This window comes from Odontesthes bonariensis, chromosome 9 (genome assembly GCF_027942865.1).
Source record: "Odontesthes bonariensis isolate fOdoBon6 chromosome 9, fOdoBon6.hap1, whole genome shotgun sequence".
NCBI classification, from domain to species: domain Eukaryota; kingdom Metazoa; phylum Chordata; class Actinopteri; order Atheriniformes; family Atherinopsidae; genus Odontesthes; species Odontesthes bonariensis.
The window spans coordinates 34408383-34427657 of NC_134514.1; the positions used below are offsets into that span (position 1 = coordinate 34408383).

At 42.6% G+C, this 19275-nt stretch overlaps 1 protein-coding gene across 2 annotated transcripts in view; it reads right to left on the reverse strand.

Annotated features, from left to right (window-relative positions):
• Window positions 1–15454, reverse strand: part of fam131ab (family with sequence similarity 131 member Ab) — a 32777-nt gene extending 17323 nt beyond the window's left edge. The window contains exons 1-4 of one of the 2 annotated variants that reach the window (XM_075474107.1): window positions 15156–15454; window positions 11576–11715; window positions 4913–5006; window positions 4616–4798 (exon numbers count right to left, since the gene is read on the reverse strand). In XM_075474107.1, the coding sequence (XP_075330222.1) occupies window positions 4616–4798; window positions 4913–5006; window positions 11576–11715; window positions 15156–15342 (604 nt within the window). In that variant the 5' untranslated portion in view covers window positions 15343–15454. The remainder of the gene's footprint in view (window positions 1–4615; window positions 4799–4912; window positions 5007–11575; window positions 11716–15155) is intronic. The other variant, XM_075474108.1, reaches the window with a different exon arrangement.
• Between the last annotated feature and the right edge of the window lie 3821 nt (window positions 15455–19275).

Sequence of the window (19275 nt, forward strand, 5' to 3'; positions counted from 1 at the left end):
GCTCTGTAGGGAATCTCCTCTGGAATCACTTTGTTCCCAAGAGGACAAAATTTCTACCTCCCAGATTTACATGTCCCCAAAAGTTGGTGTGATCTTCATCCCTACCATGTTCAAAGAATGCATGCGTGGGTGCACGTGAGAGACACGTGCACCCACTGCTTTACTAATGTATAGCATAAGTGTCTTATAGTGTGTGTGTGTGTGTGTGTGTGTGTGTGTGTGTAGGTGTTTGCGTGTTCTAGTCCAACTGGCTTGCATTCACACAAAACACACCAAACGCTCTCTTCACACATGCAGACGAGCTTGCTTTATGCACCACCACATGCACTGACAATCACACATTGTGTCTAGTCAACTGAAGCAACAGCTTTACCAGGCTGCAAGGAGAAAGCTGACAACAAGAAATGGAGTCAGCACAACTGGCAGCTCCCTGATGAAGTGGTCACACACTAATGATGTGAGCTGAAGAGAGAGCACTCAGCGTTTTCATATCAACATACCGGTAAATGGACTGTACTTATATAGTGCTTTTCTAGTTGGCCACTGAAAACACTTTTGAGCTACATGCCACATTCACCCATTCACTCACACACTCATACAGCAGTCTTAGTCTATAAAATGTAACAGGCTACATGGTGCTTTCTTCTCTATCACACAAATCCACACACTGATGGGTACATGGGTGTCTTGCGCAAGGACACTTAAACATGTGGCCCAGGGAAGCTGGAAATCAATTTACAGCTTTTACTGTGCACAGGCACTGGGTGCCCAGGTTCTAACTCCTATCCATAACTGTCTGAAGGGCTGAAAGAAACACTTTCGTTAAATTCAAATATAGTTTACTAAAAACATTTTCTGTGTTTAGCTCTTTTCTTTAAAGTGCACATAAAGCCATAAAATCTCATGACAGGGGTATGAGTGGAAAAGAGAGCGCCTGTAAACAGCTATATATTAAAGAGGAGAGAAATAGGAAAGCAGAATAGAGGAGGCACAGAGGAAAATCGCTCAGTCACAGTGGAACTAGCCAGGGGCAAAACCTTACTGTGCAAATTAACCTTGGGAGTCTGCATTGCAGGGACTGGGCAAATGAGTGAATGGATGGAGAGTATGAGGCAGGAACAGAGAGAAAAAGAAAGAAAAAGAGGTATAAAAGAGAAGAACATTAAGCAAAGGGACAGTGAGGGAGGCGGGGGTGATGAACAGAAGGGGCAGGAGTGAATAAAAGAAAAGCCAAAGGTGAGGTGAGGCAGCACTAAACAGAGGACACAAAGGAGTGCTCTCTGAAAGGAACAAACCTTCGGGTCTTTGGAGGAGGAGAGTTCAGGCCAGTACACAAAAACAAACCATCTCTGTCCATATGTCTTCACCTTCAGTGAGGCCATGCAACCATTTGGACTGTACTTGATTTGGCTTTGCAAAGGAAAAGCTCAGCTGAACCTTTTTGGAGGGTGTGGGTGAGCTTTGAAGCTGCTGGGTGATTTATGATTGCTTCCTGGTAAAAGGGACAGTCCCTTTTTTTCACGTTGTCCCAGTCAGCTTATTTCTTATAAGGCATAATATGTGGGTTATTGTCTTCGGGGGCTTTGGAAGCGTTCTGTAAAGTGAAAGAAAATAACCTTGATGATGTTAAAATGTTTAATTTAGGGTTCGAGTTGGGATCAGATTATGGAATCTTCATCCAGATGTGGATAGGTGACATCAATCTGATCCCAACTCGAACCCTAAATTAATGTTGTCACTGATTATAAAAGGTCTGTGTTATCATGGAAGTTCAAACTTACAGCCAAAATGCTGTTGCAGGATTAATAATTGGTTATCCATCATTTAAATCATTAGTTTCCCACAGCTCCTGTTTATATATACTTTTTTTAACTCCAGACATATTTTGATTTTTTTTTAGTTTGTTCAGATGAAGGTGGAGCTTGCCACCATGACACACATCCTGCTACAGCAGGGATGTCCAAAGTCGGTCCTGGAGGGCCGCTGTCCTGCAGGTTTTAGATGTTCCCCTGCTTCAACACACCTGATTCAGATTAAATGGAGCTCTTCAAAAGATTGTGAAGTTCTGCACAAGCCTGCTAATGATGCATTGATCTGAATCAGGTGTGTTGAAGCAGGGAAAAACCTAAAACCTGCAGGACAGTGGCCGTCGAGGACCGGATGTGGACATCCCTGTGCTACAGAGTGAGTAATCTACAAGCTCAGTATATCCTTCATTCTGAGACATTTTAGTGTAGAAACAGAGAAACCTTCTTATGAGTGAGGTGAACGTGCCGAAGTGGAAGTTGTGTTTGTAACAGCAGAGGAGGAAACTGTGTGCAGCAGACACTCTCTGATGCTTTCCAGAGGAGCGATGAACTTCAGCAGAGTGCAGAAAGGCTAAATGGAAACAGAAATGTTTCTTTAATTCGTCATCATGAGCAATCGACCACCTTTTGTGGAAAATCTGGATTTCACAGGCTGTTGGAAACCTTACAGCAAGGTTAGATATTATTCACTATTCAGGAAACAGGCAGCCTGCTGGATCTGAACTACCTTGACTGAAAGTGTTATTACAGCTAGCCTCTTTAAATACCATTAAAAGATGTTAAAAGACGTTTAAAAAGATATCAAATCCATATTTATTTTGTAACTTTCCTGATTTAAAACTGTAGAGCTGCATGCAGAGCAACAACTTACGGTGGCCGACACGTGCAAACGCGCTGCAAACGGCGAAACAAATCCAACAGTAAAATGCTGCAAGAGAAAAATGCGGCAATCACAAAAACGACCGGAGCACACGCGCTGCAAACATCAAAAGACATGCAAGACAGAAACGCTGCAAACATCAAAACACATGCAAGACAGAAACGCTGCAAACTTCAAAACACATGCAAGAAAAAAATGCGCTGCAAACTTCAAAACACATGCAAGACAGAAACGCTGCAAACATTAAAACACAACGAAAGTTCGCCAGGCCACTAGGCGGTCTCGACCTGTGGGATAGGGGATATCTATGGGAGATCTACCATATTAATGAAAGAGAAGAAAGTCAAAAGGTAGTTGTCATTTATGTCTTTTTTAAACACTTGGCCGTAATCTTTTACCTTATAATAGTGACATAACTCCGCTGCTCTTCTATAATAAAGTAAAAGATTTTGGCCAAGTGTTTAAAAAAGACGTAAATGACAACGTACCTTTTGACTTTCTTCTCTTTCATTAATATGGTAGTTCTCCCATTGTGGTCCCACAGGTCGAGACCCCCTAGTGGCCTGGCGAACTTCCGTTGTGTTTTGAAGTTTGCAGCGCATTTTTTTCTTGCATGTGTTTTGATGTTTGCAGCATTTTTTTCTTGCATGTGTTTTGAAGTTTGCAGCGTTTCTCTCTTGCATGTGTTTTGGGGTTTGCAGCGCGTGTGCTCCGGTCGTTTTTGTGATTGCCGCATTTTTTTCTTGCAGCATTTTATTGTTGGATTTGTTTCGCCGTTTGCAGCGCGTTTGCACGTGTCGGCCACCGTAACAACTGCTATCGAATCAGTGAATAGAGAAATATTGCTCATAACAATACAGTGATGAGCATCATTAAAGGTGAAGAGCAGCGAGGGGGAGTGCCGTTCATGCGACTTAAGTGATTTTCAGCTTCATCCATGACACAACAAAAGCAACATGACAAAAAAAAAAAACACATCAATATATAAAAGATTTTCCAAAATGCACAAATCACATTTTCAGAGGAAGACGTGTCTTAGGAGACTTCCATCTTACTTTACGCCCTGGTGGAGTCAGAGTGAGAGGCTGCTCTCACTCATAGGGGTGTAAAATGTGACTTTTAGGGCTTTTTGATGCAAGTAGGAAGCAATGTTTACCGGTAGAATGCTGCAAAAAAGGGGTGCATTTTTACAATTTTGAGTGATACACAGTTTAAATGTATCTAAATGAACTACATTCGTGTATCAGAATTGGATCGGAACCCAAAAAATGGACCGGTGTGTGTCTAATTCAGTTAGTCATCTTAGCTTGAGCTGAAATTTTGCATTACAAACAAATATTGTTAAGTTTCAATGTATGTATTTATCTGGCATCTAAAAATGCTATCACAGGAAGTGTGGGATCCGGTACTTTAATCAGTCTCGTCTCTTGTATTTTCTCCATACCACACAGTTACCCCACTGCAACTTTAATCCTGTGGTTGACTTTGTTAAGAATATGAATCTGACTGAGCCCGAAGGTGTTTCCTCCAGATTTGTAGTAGATTACAGTGCCTGCAATATTTTCTCATTCACATAAAGCTATTTTCAAAATGAGTTTCCACAACATCAATTCTGTCACCATAAAAACATCATTCAACAACTCAAACTATTTCACACAGCTAGATTTGTGCATTCCCCTTTAAAATACTTAATGCTTACCTTTTTTTAGGGTGATTTCTTATGCATCTTGTACGACATCTTGTATGAATTATGAATTATTACTTTACACACTTTCATAAGATCTCTGGACTTAGCAGTGTAAGCCATTGTTTTAGGATATTTGTTGTCAAGAGGCCTGCAAAGGACTCTCTGCTTCATGTTTGAGGGTCACAAAAGAGTAACTTTCCTGTAAAATGTATGAAATATAGAATAAAGAAAATATCTTACCAGCAGCAAAGCGTGCCTCTTGCTCTCCCTCAGTGAGGTCAGAATAAGAGTTGAAGTCTGACTCCAGGGCTACTGAGGTGTCCATAGGCTTACACCAGCCTTTCCACTCGATGAGATGGGCCACTCTGCCCTGTGCCATGGCTGTAGGCTTTGTCACATGATCCTTCACTACCTGTGAAATACCTGAAAGGCAAATATTAAGAATGACGCCGCAGTCGGTTGAATGTGTGCATGCTGTTTTTCTTTGCAATTGCATCAACTTCCATGAAGTTGATGATATGAAATGCTTTCACTCACCATGAAGGGAGGATCGTGCTAATGCAGCGATCTCTTGAATGGTAAGAGCTCTTCTTGATTTTGGTAACATTTCAACTGTGTCATCAACATTCACCTGAAACAACAAGAAATAAATGCCTCAAAACTTCAGTGTGAATGGGAGCCACTTGTGAATACATCCTGCTATGACTCAGGAAAACCTTGTACTGCCTTTTGGTCGACAAGGGACACCTGTCCTCAAAGTACTTCAGCTACTTCACTGTTCATCAAGGCTTTGAAAACAAGTGGATTGTCTCTTTACACTCAGCATCTTAATAAGTCACAAGCAGCCTGCCAGAAACCAATATGTGTACATGCACACTTACTTACTTTGTTGAATGATGATTATTTCAGGAACACCTCATAACTAAATCTACATTACATAATGTAATCCAGGTCATAATAGCACATGCAGGGTCAAGTTTAAACACTCCCGTAGAAACATGTTTAAAAACTGCCAGTCAGTGAGGGTTGAGGCTCGTTTGTTTGTGAAAATAACCTGCAAGCTAATTAGCAAACCAAGGGTTTGTTCCATTAACTGAGGTCAATCTTCTCAAGCTACACAGAGTATAGTTTAAGGCCTGACAAGCAGACTTTTGTGTGCTGTAAATTCATTCAATTAACGATATCAGAAAAAAGATACAGCTTGGTGTCCCCTCAGCTGCAGCACATGGGTCATTTCTGTACGGAGAATTAAAAGAACCAGACAGAGGGAAAAGATTGACTTCCCCTCCTCTTCTCCATCAGCCCTGCCTGCTCTGTGAAGTCAAACCACACAGGGGGTATCAGGTGTTGACAAGTTCCTTTGTCTGCTAACGCCTTTTATAGCCCTACCTGTTCTCACGTGGGAAACTGGCACATAAACAGCAAAGCCAACATTCTGAGCTGATGCAGTGGTGATGCTACTCATAATGGGTTGGCACACTTTGGGTTGACAATTTGATGATGGTTTCAGTAATATGTATCTCTCAACAGGTACTGATTGTGACTGATTGCAGATGTTTGTCTTGGTTGCTTTCATTAAGAGCAACGTCACTTAACTACTAGATTTGCTATAATGAGCAAACTATGAGTCTATTTTCCTTCCATTCATTGAGGGTCGCCACCCAATGAAGGACTCAATAACGGCAACATTTGATTTACATGGAACAGAACCCTGGACATCAGGTTATCACAGCAGCATTACCCTGACACTGACCTCCCAACTCCTCTGAACAACAACTAAAAACCAGTCAGATTAATACAAAAACAACAGAATTATCAGCCAGGGAATTCTCACAAAAGTAACGGGGGATCCCAAGCTTCTGATTGTATCAGCTGCCGCCGCGGGGTGCAATAAACCTTGTGTGCCTCAGAGCAGTTCTCAGATCCGAGGGAGGATAATCTGAAGATGTGTCATGTCCTAAAGGAGTGCTGGCATAATAAATTAGGTTGGCTATTTGATAAAAATCAAATATCAACCAGTTAATGCTGTACACCCACAGTTGAGTATATTTTGTTTTCAGACAAATCATCTTATTTTGGTGTTATTTTGGGTTATGTCTTCAGGGAAACCTCCTGCCTATAAACTTATTTCATAATTACTTCTCACAGTGGAGCAACCTGTGATGATATGAGAAGGACACTTTGGAAAGACAACCTGACGTCTGTAAAATTTTAGAGGCACATTGTGCTTAAATCTAATTTGGCTATAACTATATATTCAAATATATAAGGGGGGGAGCTTTTTTGAAGTGGCAACAACTCTGTGCTTCGCTGTCATTGTGCTGCCTTCCGGCTTTGCTCTTCTACTGACTCCCTCCCCCCTCTGTTCCCCCACTGCCCTACTGAATATCAAATTTATTTATATAGCACATTTCATGTACAAACAGTTCAAAGTGCTTTACATAAAATAAAAGCATTGCAGCAGGGAGTGCAAGAAGCATTAAAAATACATAAAAGAATATAAAAAGAAACAAATAAAATCATTTAAATCAATTTAAAAACAGGCAACAGTCTAGATAAGTTAAAAGATATTTCATGCATAGACACATGAGAACAGAAATGTCTTTAACCTGGATTTAAAAACGTCTACATTTGGTGAAAGTTTAATCTCCACTGGCAGTTTGTTCCACTTGTTTGCAGCATAACAGCTAAATGCTGCTTCTCCATGTTTAGTCTGGACTCTGGACTGGACCAGCTGACCTGAGTCCTTGGATCTAAGAGCTCTGCTAGGTTTATATTCTCTGAACATATCACAGATGTATTTTGGGCCTAAACCGTTCTGGGATTTGTAAACCATCAGCAGGCTTTTAAAATCTATTCTGTGACTGACTGGAAGCCAGAGTAAAGATTTTAAAGCTGCTGTGATGTGTTCAGATCTCTTAGTCCGGGTTAAACTCTAGCAGCAGCGTTCTGGATGAGCTGCAGATGTTTAATGCTCTTTTTGGGAAGTCCAGTTAAAAGAGCGTTACAGTAATCGAGTCTACTGGAGATGAATGCATGGATGAGTTTCTCCTGGTCTTTTTGGGAGAGGAAACCTTTAATTCTGTTGATGTTTCTGAGATGGTAAAAAGCTGCCTTGGTGACAGCTTTGATGTGGCTGCTGAAAGTCAGATCTGAGTCTATCAACACTCCGAGGTTACGAACCTGGTCAGTGATTGTAAGGTTCCGAGTCTCAAGATATTTACCAACGCTGACCATCTTCTCTTTGCTACCAAACAGAATGATCTCAGTTTTGTCTTCATTTAATTGTAGAAAATTCTCTCTCATCCAGGTGTTTACTTCCTCCAGAAACTGACACAGTACATCTGCTGGGCTGCAGTCGTCCGGTGACAGAGACACATAAAGTTGTGTATCGTCTGCATAACTGTGATAATTGATGTTAAAGTTCTGCAATATCTGACCCAAAGGGAGCATATACAAGTTAAACAGAAGAGGTCCAAGAATTGACCCCTGGGGGACTCCACAAGTCATGGCCACTCGCTCAGATTCATAGCTGCCAATTATAACAAAATAACTCCGGCCTTCTAAGTAAGACCTGGACCAGTTAAGGACCGCTCGAGAAAGTCCAACCCAGTTTTCCAGTCTGTGCAACAGGATTCTGTGATCTACAGTATCAAACGCAGCGCTGAGGTCCAACAGGACCAGGACTGAAACATTACCAGAATCAGTGTTCAACCTGATGTCGTTTAACACTTTGACCAGAGCTGTTTCAGTGCTGTGATGACGTCTGAAGCCTGATTGAAAGTTATCAAGACTTCCACTTTCATTCAGAAAGTCGTTGAGCTGGTTAAATACAACTTTCTCAATAATCTTGGATATAAAAGAGAGGTTAGAGACAGGTCTGTAGTTGTTCATCATAGAGGCGTCTAGAGTTCTCTTCTTTAGGAGTGGCTTAATGGCAGCTGTCTTTAGTGACTTGGGAAAAATGCCTGATGCCAGTGAGCTGTTAACTATAGCAGAGTGAACACAGAGGAAAACACGAGCCGTACTCAGAGCAGATGCTGTGCTGCATCTTACTCCAACACATACATATATTAAGTTTCAAATACACTGATCCTCTAATACATGATCCTGAATTTCAAACAAGCTTAATTCTTACTTTTGATCCCTTCATTTTAAGCTTAATGTTCAATGTTAGTATACTTGTGTCACGCAGTCAAGACATTTGGCCCTCATCAAAACAGCAGAAGAAAACCGCACACACACTCACACACACTGATGATGCCAAAATAACTACAAATCTCAAGGTTAACTTCTGTCTCTGAGGCAGCGCAGCAGTGTTCCCTAAAATTGGATTTAGGGAACACAGACAAAAGATCTCCATAATGGTTTCATGTCTTTATCTTTTTGTCTGTTCACAAGTGTGTGACCTTCCATTTGTTGGAATTTAAATATAAAAAAAGTTTTATCCGATTGGCACACTTCAGTGGCTTGCAGATGACGGAATCACAGAGCAGTTTTTTTTGTTGCCATGATCCTGTGACACAATCCCACAGGTCCCCTAAGAAGTTTCACAGAAAAGCACTTTTCTGCATTTGATCTATTTCCTGGACTAATTAAGGCCACATCACTGCACAAATCTTTTTGGAGCCATTGTGGCTAAATTACTTTAAATGACTTTTTTATTCTTTATTTACCAAACGTTACCTGCCAAACACGACGGTGCTCCTTGTTCAGTGGCCTATTCTGCGGCCACACACAACCATTTGGAAGTTATTATGCTGAGCTGTAAAGGAAGGTAACCCATGAATGATTTGAGAGGCTCAGACTGGTGTGATATCTGCTTTGCCTTGTGGAATGTCACCTAGACATCTCTCTCCTCCTTCAGCAGGGCACATTTCTTTCTTTCTTTCATTCTTTTTCTTTTCTTAATCTTTTTCACCTTCTCTCTATCTATTATCTTTCCCACATTTGGAAAAATTTCCATGGCAACCAGACACATTGTAATGACCCCACTGCATGCCCACATGACTGATCCACTGATGATGTCGCACATTCAGAACACTAACCGACAACAACAGCTAAATGACGGACTCTAGCATGTGCCTTCCTGTCTTCTTTAAACGTCAACGCTGCCTTCTCGGGGATGTCTTGCTAATATGGGCATATGAGATTAGGCATTTGTATTGTTCAAGAAATCATCAGTTGCTAAATATTTCCAAAAACCAGATGCATTGTTGTCTTTTTGTGGTTCCCAGAATAGTGAAGTATTACAGAGTACATCTTCAGTGAAAGAGGTATAGTTGGAGACTAGCCAACCCACCTCTCAGAGTGGTCAGTGCTTGATGACACACTCGCGTGAAGACAGAGAGGCTGCATTTCATCAGAGATTACTTAGGCTAATTGTCGCCTCACTGGCTCACTGCCCCACATAACATTCAAACCCAAAAACATCATTATCGTTATCATCATTCCAATCATCTGTGCCACCTAAGCATCTGTCTAACTTCGTCCCCACAGCAGTAAACAGACGCAGCTTTTTTTGTTTGTTTTTTTTAAACCAGAGAAAACACAAAACCAAGTTGTTTATGAGGATTCATATGCTGCCTTTGCATGCACAGCTCTAACTGTTTTTCTCTTTTTAAGACAGCATTATTTTTGTAGAGCCACTGCCCCAAGCAAAAAAAAAAACATTTTCCTCATCTTTCACACCCTGAGATGTGTGTTTTGTCTTGGGAGCGAGGCACCCTTTTGAGAGCATAATTCACAAATGTAAATGTGTTGGTCTGCAGACCTGTAAATTAAAAAAATCTGAGAGATGCTACAATTGTTTCACCTCACAGTTTAGCTCGTTCAGTCACTGAACCATCAGGACAGTCAGTATCGCTCCTAAGCAGAGATTCTACACTCAATTCTCTGCAGAGGCAAGAGGCATCACACGTCACTGAGATTCGATTTAAATTCCCAAGTTGAAAATTAATTGCTAATTACATCGGATGGCATGTAAATAACTATAGAAACCAGACCATTAACATTAATAAAAACTAAAATAGAGAAAGAACTCTCCAGAAATAAACATCACAGACCTTGATGCTTTAATTAACAAGGTAATTACTGAGCTTGGACTATTGGAAAAATAATTTGCTGCTTCACGTACTGAATCACAAAGAAACTGCCATCTCTGATTGGGCCCATCCGGTAGATGCCTGTGAAGGTTACAAAATGCTAAGAAATCTGTATCCTGTTGCAAGTCATGCAAAGTCAAATACATAAAACTGTTAGGTCACAGTCAGCCTGTAGACGTCAGTCATCTAAAAGAACTTTGAACATTTAGGGACAAAATGCCTTATTACTTAACACGAGCTTCTATTACAACTGAATTAGAACGCTAATTATTTAGCCTGATAAAAACAATGGTATTCATTGTAAATTTAAAAAAGTAAAAGAAAAAAAAGATGGGTAGATGTCATCATTGCCTTGTTTCGGTAGACAAATAGAGATCTGATGTAATTCACAAGCTTCCTCATGAACCCCATCTGCTGAAGCTATGGCCCCTTGGAGCTATTTCACTTCTTATTATTGACGTTACATAAAAAAATAAAATAAAATAATTCAATTGATTCAGCTTTTTCAAAGCAGACATCTTGTACAGGGGCAGTAGAAAAGTGAGACTACTGTGGAAAACTGCAGACAGGATGGGTCTTGTGCTTGTAATGTCTTGCATGGAAGTGTTTGTCACCTTATCACCAGAGTCCACATGTATAACAGAGTCCACATGTACAACAGAGTCCACATGCCTTGTGAAATGTGGAGTGTGAAAGTCATCATTTGTAAAATCTGCTGAATCTAATTATTTTTTTCAAAAGCTGTGTACCCCGCCTCCGGCCCAGTGACAACTGGGATAGACTCCAGCCACCTGGCCTCCCTGCATTGGATTAAGCAGGTATAGAAAATGGACAGGCTGGTCTCTTTAACATAAACTTCATCAATAAACTACATCTATGTAATCATCGAGCTCACTTAATTTTGAATTCCAACATCCATCAGCCTACAAAGCACTCAGAGTTAGTCAACAGGTTAGCCCAGGTGTATTCCGACCTTAGATCTAAGTCTCTGAGGAAAAGACATGCACGAGGCATCGTGAAGTTGAAAAAGTACACTGGGTTAGAAAGCTGGACCAAGCTGAAACTCTTCCTGGAATAAACAGAGAATTAAGGGCACCTCGCTGAAGTCCAGGGCCCCCAAAGGTGCTGTCAATATCAGTCTTCGCGCCAAGCAGGTCCGCGTGCTCCCCAAAAGTGTGATGTCAGAAATGGAGTTTGCCGCGCTCCAGTCCACGCACAAGGAACCGTCGACCGCAACTGTCAGGAGGAAGAGAGCCACGTGAAGGTTACAGCTGCTGAACAGTCGTAAAACTCATAGTGGCTCCGCAACTCATTCTTTCTCCAGAAACAGCTAAAGCCTGATATCAGACAACAACGCTTGAGTGTAGCTGTTACAGTCATAATGGGCACCCTTTTAAAGCTGGAGAAGAACAGGCCTACTCACTGTGAGTTTTAAGCTCGCCATACATGTGGCTCTATAAGGATGCAATCACTATGCCAACCTGTGCCTCCACCAGGAGCCCAAGCAGCCACCCAGGGATGAGGGCCGAAATGTAATGTTGTTGTATCTCATCGCAGTTTCCCCAAAAATAAACCCAACCATTCAAACACCGAAAAGAAAACATCCCTAAATTTCTTGAGGCTCAGCATAAGCCACAAATAAAGAGATATTCAAGTAAACTTTTCATTCAAAGAGCCTTCTGCGTTAAACAGCGTGTTTAAACTTGTACCAGAAACTGCTTATATCCGGGGAAGCACTGTCTGTCATATGTGATGCAACTCCCTTTAATGCATCAGAGACTGCATGTAGTGAGACACCATGGCATGGCATGGGGATGTAGAGGCTTGTGTATACATGCATTTTAAAGCCGTGCTCTGCATGCAGGTACGGCTCATTCAGGAGTCCAAGCCTTTTTTAGATATAAAGTCCGGAACTGCTTTGGTCAATGGGAGAAAGGCTGCAGAGTAACCATCATGCCTGTCATGACATCATGCAACTTGTTTGTTAGTGAAAAAAATCTCCGGTGTGGACAGGCCATATTGCCACGCTGCGTGATGACCTACACTACACAGAGCACAAATGTCACTGACCAACCTTCTGGCAACAACGTCACATTACTGCGAACCTATAACACGCACACACGAATATATATATACAGCATTTCGGACAGGATAGACTCTGGGACCGTAAAGGACCAAATCAAGCGCCAGCTGAGCACTGAGCCCACACAGATACAGCGCAGAAGGGATGCAGTAGGGACCTTGGACAGCTCCCATCCGCCACATACCGAAGCTGACACACTCTCACACGAGCAACGCTGCGCGTGCTCGCCACGCTTCAAATCAGATTTGCAAAAACAAGATTAAGAGGTGGGCCTCTAAATGTCAGTGCCAGGCTCTTCTTTCCAACCCGCTGCAGGGAGGCGTTTCTGGTTACTGACTGTGAAAAGAACAACTCGCTCGATAAGCCGCCATTACCCATGATACTGAGTCCGATATCAAGGCCAATCACTCACCCCCGCGGGTCAAAGACTCACTGTCTGGCATCATGAGCTCAAGTTGCCCACCAGAAGAATTCAATATGTGCCGTTTAACTGGGGTGATGAGATCAGTTGCCTGGGTGTATTGTATTGGTGAATCTAGGCCACCTAAGTCAATGAAAGTATTGTTTAGAGCAGTGAATGATGGGCACGTGCAGTAAACGAGACGATTTTCTTTCCAGAACGTGAGGGTCATTTGAGCCCGGTACTCAAACCTTGAGAGATTTTATAGTGACACGTCGGCAGCAAATAATCCAAAAATGCTTGTGTTTACCATGAATCTCCTCAGCCTCCCGGTGAGAGCAGAAAGGCTGTTCAGCAGTGCGCTCAGTTGGATTACTGCTCTTTCAAGCCAAGGAGAGGGCAGGTTCCATCCGTGTTATAGTAGCCTATAGCCATAACACCAGGGGTCAGATCGAGCAGGCTAAAAACCAGAGGCGTGGCCCCCCAGGAACAAGTCCTGCCCCCCTGAGAAATGCCCTGTCCATCCAAAGAAACTGGCCAGAAAAAAGGCCACGATATATTATCTCTGTTTGTGTCTTGTATTGATAGAATAAATGCAGGTGGTGATTTAAAAAAAAGCATATATCTGCAAAGTTTATAGCTTTATTTATTTATTTTTTTGTTATCGTGTCCGTCCCCCCCCCCCCCCCCCCCCCCCGCCTCCGTAACCTTAACCCATGCTGCTGGAAAAAAAAGGCAATTTTCACATTTTCGGATGTTTTTGTTGTATATAATGATCTGAAATGTAGACTTAATGAAGGTAATAAAAATCTGGAGTTGGCTGGATGTCTTGCCCAAAGTATCTACTTGAATTTAAACCCTCAATGGAGAATGTGGAGCATGTTAAACAAAAGCTAATGTAAGCGTTGTAATGGTGCATTTGCATGCATCATACAAGTTCTACATTTCTTTACAAAAAAGAAAAAGAAAAAAAAAACTTCATAAAAAAATTCCACACTGTTAACAAAATTGACGGTCATGATTTATGCTAGTGTGACCATATTTTCATTACCGAATTGAATTATTATTATTATTATTATTATTATTATTATTATTATGCTTAAAGTTGTAGTAGTAGTTTTCCACCGATTTTTTTCAGGTATTGTTTTCTATTTGTTTTTTTGGGGAACTTCAGACTAAAACTTCATCCATGAGGGATTCGTCTGGGTATTTTACTTACTCTCGTGACAGTGATCTCTCTAAAACGCAGCAGCATCTTCTAAAATGAGTATCACAGTCTTCGTGTTATTTTCATCGCTCCGTTATTTCTCCGTCATTTGCGTTCATACAGAAGTGGCTCACACTCACAGGCACGCTCCTTTTCTCTGTAGTATTCGTTGTCGTGGAAACAGCAGATAGAGAGACCACGGTCGTGCATCTCTCTCGCTCTTGTCTCTTTCGACTCATAACCGAGTCAACGCAATTAGGTGACGACCAGCACCAGTGTGATATAACACATGGATGGCTGCAGGGTAAATAAGAGAGGCAAACAGGTGGCTGCACTCTGCCTGTTGGCTGTGTGACTGTAGAGGCGCGTGAGCTCAGTGGGGCTTGATGGGATTGGGACACGTCCTCACGCACTCCGCGACATGTAGACGGGGACCAGCGACAGGATCATCAGGTGACACCCTCAGTTAGAAACGGGTGACCTGTTTCGCATCTTTACATGATCACCAGGAAAAATAAGAAACTATGAGTGTTTAAAGACGAAACTGGATGGATGGGCTCATAGGTGAAGGATTTATAGTTTCAGAGGAGAGCCAGTCGGAGTAGTAACAGAGGAGACAGCTGTGGGGGACACACGCGTCAGGGGGGTCAGGGTGGTACAGAAAAAGGGCCTTGGAGACATTTAGCTGCGGATGAAAGACACGCACTGTAGGTTACGGCGAAGGTGTAAACCGTGTGAGCAGATAGATGTGGAGGCAACAGGGAGCTTTATTTTCGTCACAAGCAAATGACCCTTTGCTGCATGTACGAACCCACAAAGACTGCTTCTGTTCAAATCTGGCGATGGCAGCTCATCTATGATTTTTATCTTAAAGGAAGAGGTGAAACCAATTCAATAAAACAATCATTAATGAATGAATAACCCTTAAGTAGCTGGGGATCCTGCGCGGTCACATGCGTGAGAATAAAAGCAGAAATGCGTCCTACCTTGAAACTTAACTGGGTCAGCGCGGTCAGAACCATCGTGGATCGTCGGGATGAGACTTAACGTCACAAACCTAAAGTGCGGTTTCGCAGCGCATCCCTCGACAGTGTCCGGAGCTCCTCTGCCTTCTCCCGTGCCTCGCAGAACTAGCGTGCCCACCAAAAGGGCTTCTTCCAACTCTCGCAGCATCGCGATGTTTAGGCATCAGAAAATCAACCTCTCAACTCTTCTACACACCACCCAGGTGAAAGCGCACCCCTCACCACACGCGCACACACAAACACGCGCACACCAATAAACTCCATCAGACTGTTTCAATTCCATAAATGTTACACATATGGCCCCTTATATGACTCAGCAGTGCTGTCACATTTCAAGCACAGCATGCTGTGCACCCCAAGCACCCAACATTTGCACGTAGCCTCTGCACCCGCGGAAAGGCTGCAGCAAAACAAACGCGAAAACAAAGAAAAAAAAGGCTTCCTCCAGCGTGCTACTCTAAGAGAGCAAAATTAAATCAGTTCTTACCAACTGGCGCTTTGGAGCTGATACAGCCCATTCTCACAGCTGCAAGTAGACACTTTTTTTTAAGCGCAATCTATCAAATTTCTTTCCCTAATTATCCTTATGTAAGGGACGCCTGGCGTACCTCACTGATCGGAAGCCTCTGTCACTCTCCTCGTGTGCAATGGGTCTACAGGGTTCCGGTACGACGCAGCAACGTGCTGCCGTGCTCACAGCGTCGGATCGAAGCCCAGGGCAGCAGGGAGAGTAGCCATCACTTCTGGTCCATGTAGTCTGTTTCCTTTTTGCTTCAGATGGACTGTTTTATGGAGTCTCTCTTGGGTCGGCTGTATGTCACCGGTCGCAGGGTCGTTCCCTGCAGTTCAGCACCACAGTGGACGGACAGCGCTCTGTCAGGAGGCCGCGTGGGTTTCTGTCCCAGCCTAAGAGCTAATAAAGTGATTGTGTGGAGGGGGGTCCTTACCGGTCACTGCCTGTCGAATCTGAATCACCGATCCCTGCACGCCCCGTATGCGCTCTTTCTTTCGCCCAGCCTGGGAGCGACCATTTGAGCTGGACACATCGATACAAAAATCCCACGCTTAAGTGCTTTTATACTGTCAGGATCGAGCGTCCACCTTCTGGCCGTTTTCTTCTCCGTGTAAGAGCGGAATGAGATGTGATTGGTTGGTGTCACCTTTCTTTGTAGCAGGAATGAGGAGTGGAGGGAGGAGTTAGCGGTACACGCATAGGAGGAGCAAGATGTTAAAGTATTGGATTCTTCCCCATCTTTATAGGCTACCTGTCGACGAAATGACAAATGAGGACCATGCTGTATGTTTCAACAGGTCTAAGATAGAAGATCGTAGAGGTGATGCGAACCTCGCGCAGACTATGATGCTGAGAAATAATAATGCATAAAAAAACCAAACATTTGTTCATAAGGTGTGGTGCTTACTGTTGTGTATTGTCAGAAATAATTCAACAGTCTAATAAAGAAAAGGTTGTTTTTGGACCCAAATATTCCCACAGGTTTTTCCGGCTGCATTGTGGTGGACAGGGGAGCCATAATGGAACACACATTTCCACACACAGCCCGACACGTTTCAGGACTCCAGAACTATATTTCGTACTCTCACAGTCTCATGTAGACCCAAAAGTCCATCCAATTATGGACAAGATTAAAACAAAGCAAATGAAACGAACCCTCTTTGCTCGTGCATGCACGGTCAGACTAACTCATGACTGTACAACAGTAGAAAACGATAGGCGCGGGGGGCGACACAAATGGGGAGGGAGTAGATCCATCTGTATGCGACATATCTGTAAAGTTGTCTTGAGGCAGGTTCGCGCTTAACCACGTCCATCCTCCCTCCTTCTGTCTACACTCCCACCAAGACTCTAAACATAGACCTGCAGAGCTGCTGACCCACAAGGCCGCTCCTCCACTGCGTCTTTTAGCTCCCGTGGAGTACTGCTTCATGAGAGGTATTTGCAATTCCTCCCCCAAATGGGATAATGCAGCGGTCTCCGAATGGGTGCCCAGTACTTGTATGCATGGTTAGATTTTAGGTGAAGAAACTAAAATCCCTCATTTCAAATGCACACAAATGAATCCAATGAAATCCTACTTAGTTGTGTGCCGTTTAAAAAGAAAGGAGAACATCAATGACAGCAGGAATTGAGCGGCTTTCTGTATCAGTGTTCAGTCTGTGAGTCTCTGAGAAAGATAAAATGCACAGTGCAATGACAGTTACGGACGATGACAGCGAGAATTAAAAAACTTTCTCTCTGCATGCAGGGCTTTGGGTGAAACACAACTTTCATCTTATGTGCGGAAATGCGCGTTGTGCTGTAAAGGGACAGAGAACAGCATCTTCCAGTGCAATTGCAATATATATATATTATATCATAGGCCTATATAATATCATGGAAGAGCATGAAATAGCGATTTGCAGTATCCGTCATCACACAGTTAACATGTGGGGTGATTGCCGTTAGTCACGCAGTTAGACATGCTTTCCATGTCTCCAAAAAGCTTGAAAATTTTACAGAGCTGCAATTTTCTTCCCACTCTTCTCCTGCAGTGTGCTCACAACTCTCATCCTACAACACATCAAAGTTGCGGCAAAATTTAGCTTTAAGCCTGCGCAGCCCATCCACGCTGCACGGTCCTCCTGTATCTGGTGCTATAGCGCCATCTAAAGGATGGTTGTTGTCGGGGCAGCTGAGGGAGCCGCAGGAGAGACTGATGCGCAGCACAGCATGTGACTGCAGAGCTGAGGACATGTGGATAAGTCAGTATTAGAGCCACAGGGGACTTACGCTGCATTGCCGAATAACCACATCTCCTGCTTATGTAGAGGGACAAACGTGAAAACGATCATCCTTAAAGCTAAAAAAAAAAAAAAAAAAAAAAAAAAAAACGATATACACATATATCACTGCAGTGGTCAAAGTGTTGGACGTACATGCTCAATCATTTTTTTTTTATAAATACATTTATGTTAAAGAAGGTGAGAGAAAAAATACGCATGAACAAATTTGGTACATTAACAGAAATCCTGACAATCTGTTTAGGATAACACTTGGCATTATGAGTGTATCATTTATTCTCATCAAATGTGCTGCAAATCCTGATTCGTGCCTGATTATGTAGACACTTCAGTTTCTGAAATAATTTAGCAGCAAGAATAGAAGACTGAAAAGAGGGTGTGAAAGCAGAAAACCTTTTTTCTTAGAGAGCTTGTTCTCTAGTCTGATGGAAAAAAAATTCACTCAGTTAAATTATGGTTTTACGAGGATTCCCAGCCTGTCCTTTGATCAGCCGATGGAAGCTGTTTGCAAAAAAAATGTATCTGCCCCTCTCTTCACAGAGCCCAGAACAAAATGCCCCTGATGATACACCAGTTCTCTTACTGCAGACCAAACAAGCCAACATGTCCAAACTGCTGGCTCTCAGCAACAAAAAGGAGCTTATGATCAATACTTTATAGACATAGGTTCAGATAGGCCAGCTTATAGATCTGGCTGTCTGAGAAGACCTGCCAGCTGCATGACGATGACCTGGGCTGATAACCACCTCGTGAGCCACAGTGTGCTTTGCTGGGAGGACATATCCTGTCCCTTTAGGACTTTGACAGAGAGCTTGAAGGTCCTTCAGGTGTAACTGCGAATGTAGGACATGAGCAGAGCTAGGGATAGGGAGCTGAAGGAGACAATGACCAACAAGTCAGAGAAGTCAGTTGCTGAAAAGAGTCTGTACTGCCCAGGGTTCAGGCAGCAGTGAAGGAAACAAGGGACATTCCTGAATAAATTCTACAAGACCTTAACAAATAATACAATATTAATGTATATATCTGTGTAGCTCTAAAATACCAGTTCCTTCAGTTGATATTTATTTAGTTTAATCAACTAGCAACAGCAACTAGACGCCCTCTTTCTTATCAATATTGCATTCAAAATCTTGATTGATAGATTAGATTTTTATTCAATTACCTAAACTCCTTTCACCTGCTCTTTTCTCCAAAAGAAGAGTGACACATCTCTAAAATGAATAAAGACAGTGCTGCAAATGCAATGCAATCTTTAGACATGGTCAGGAGGGTTTTGCTATCA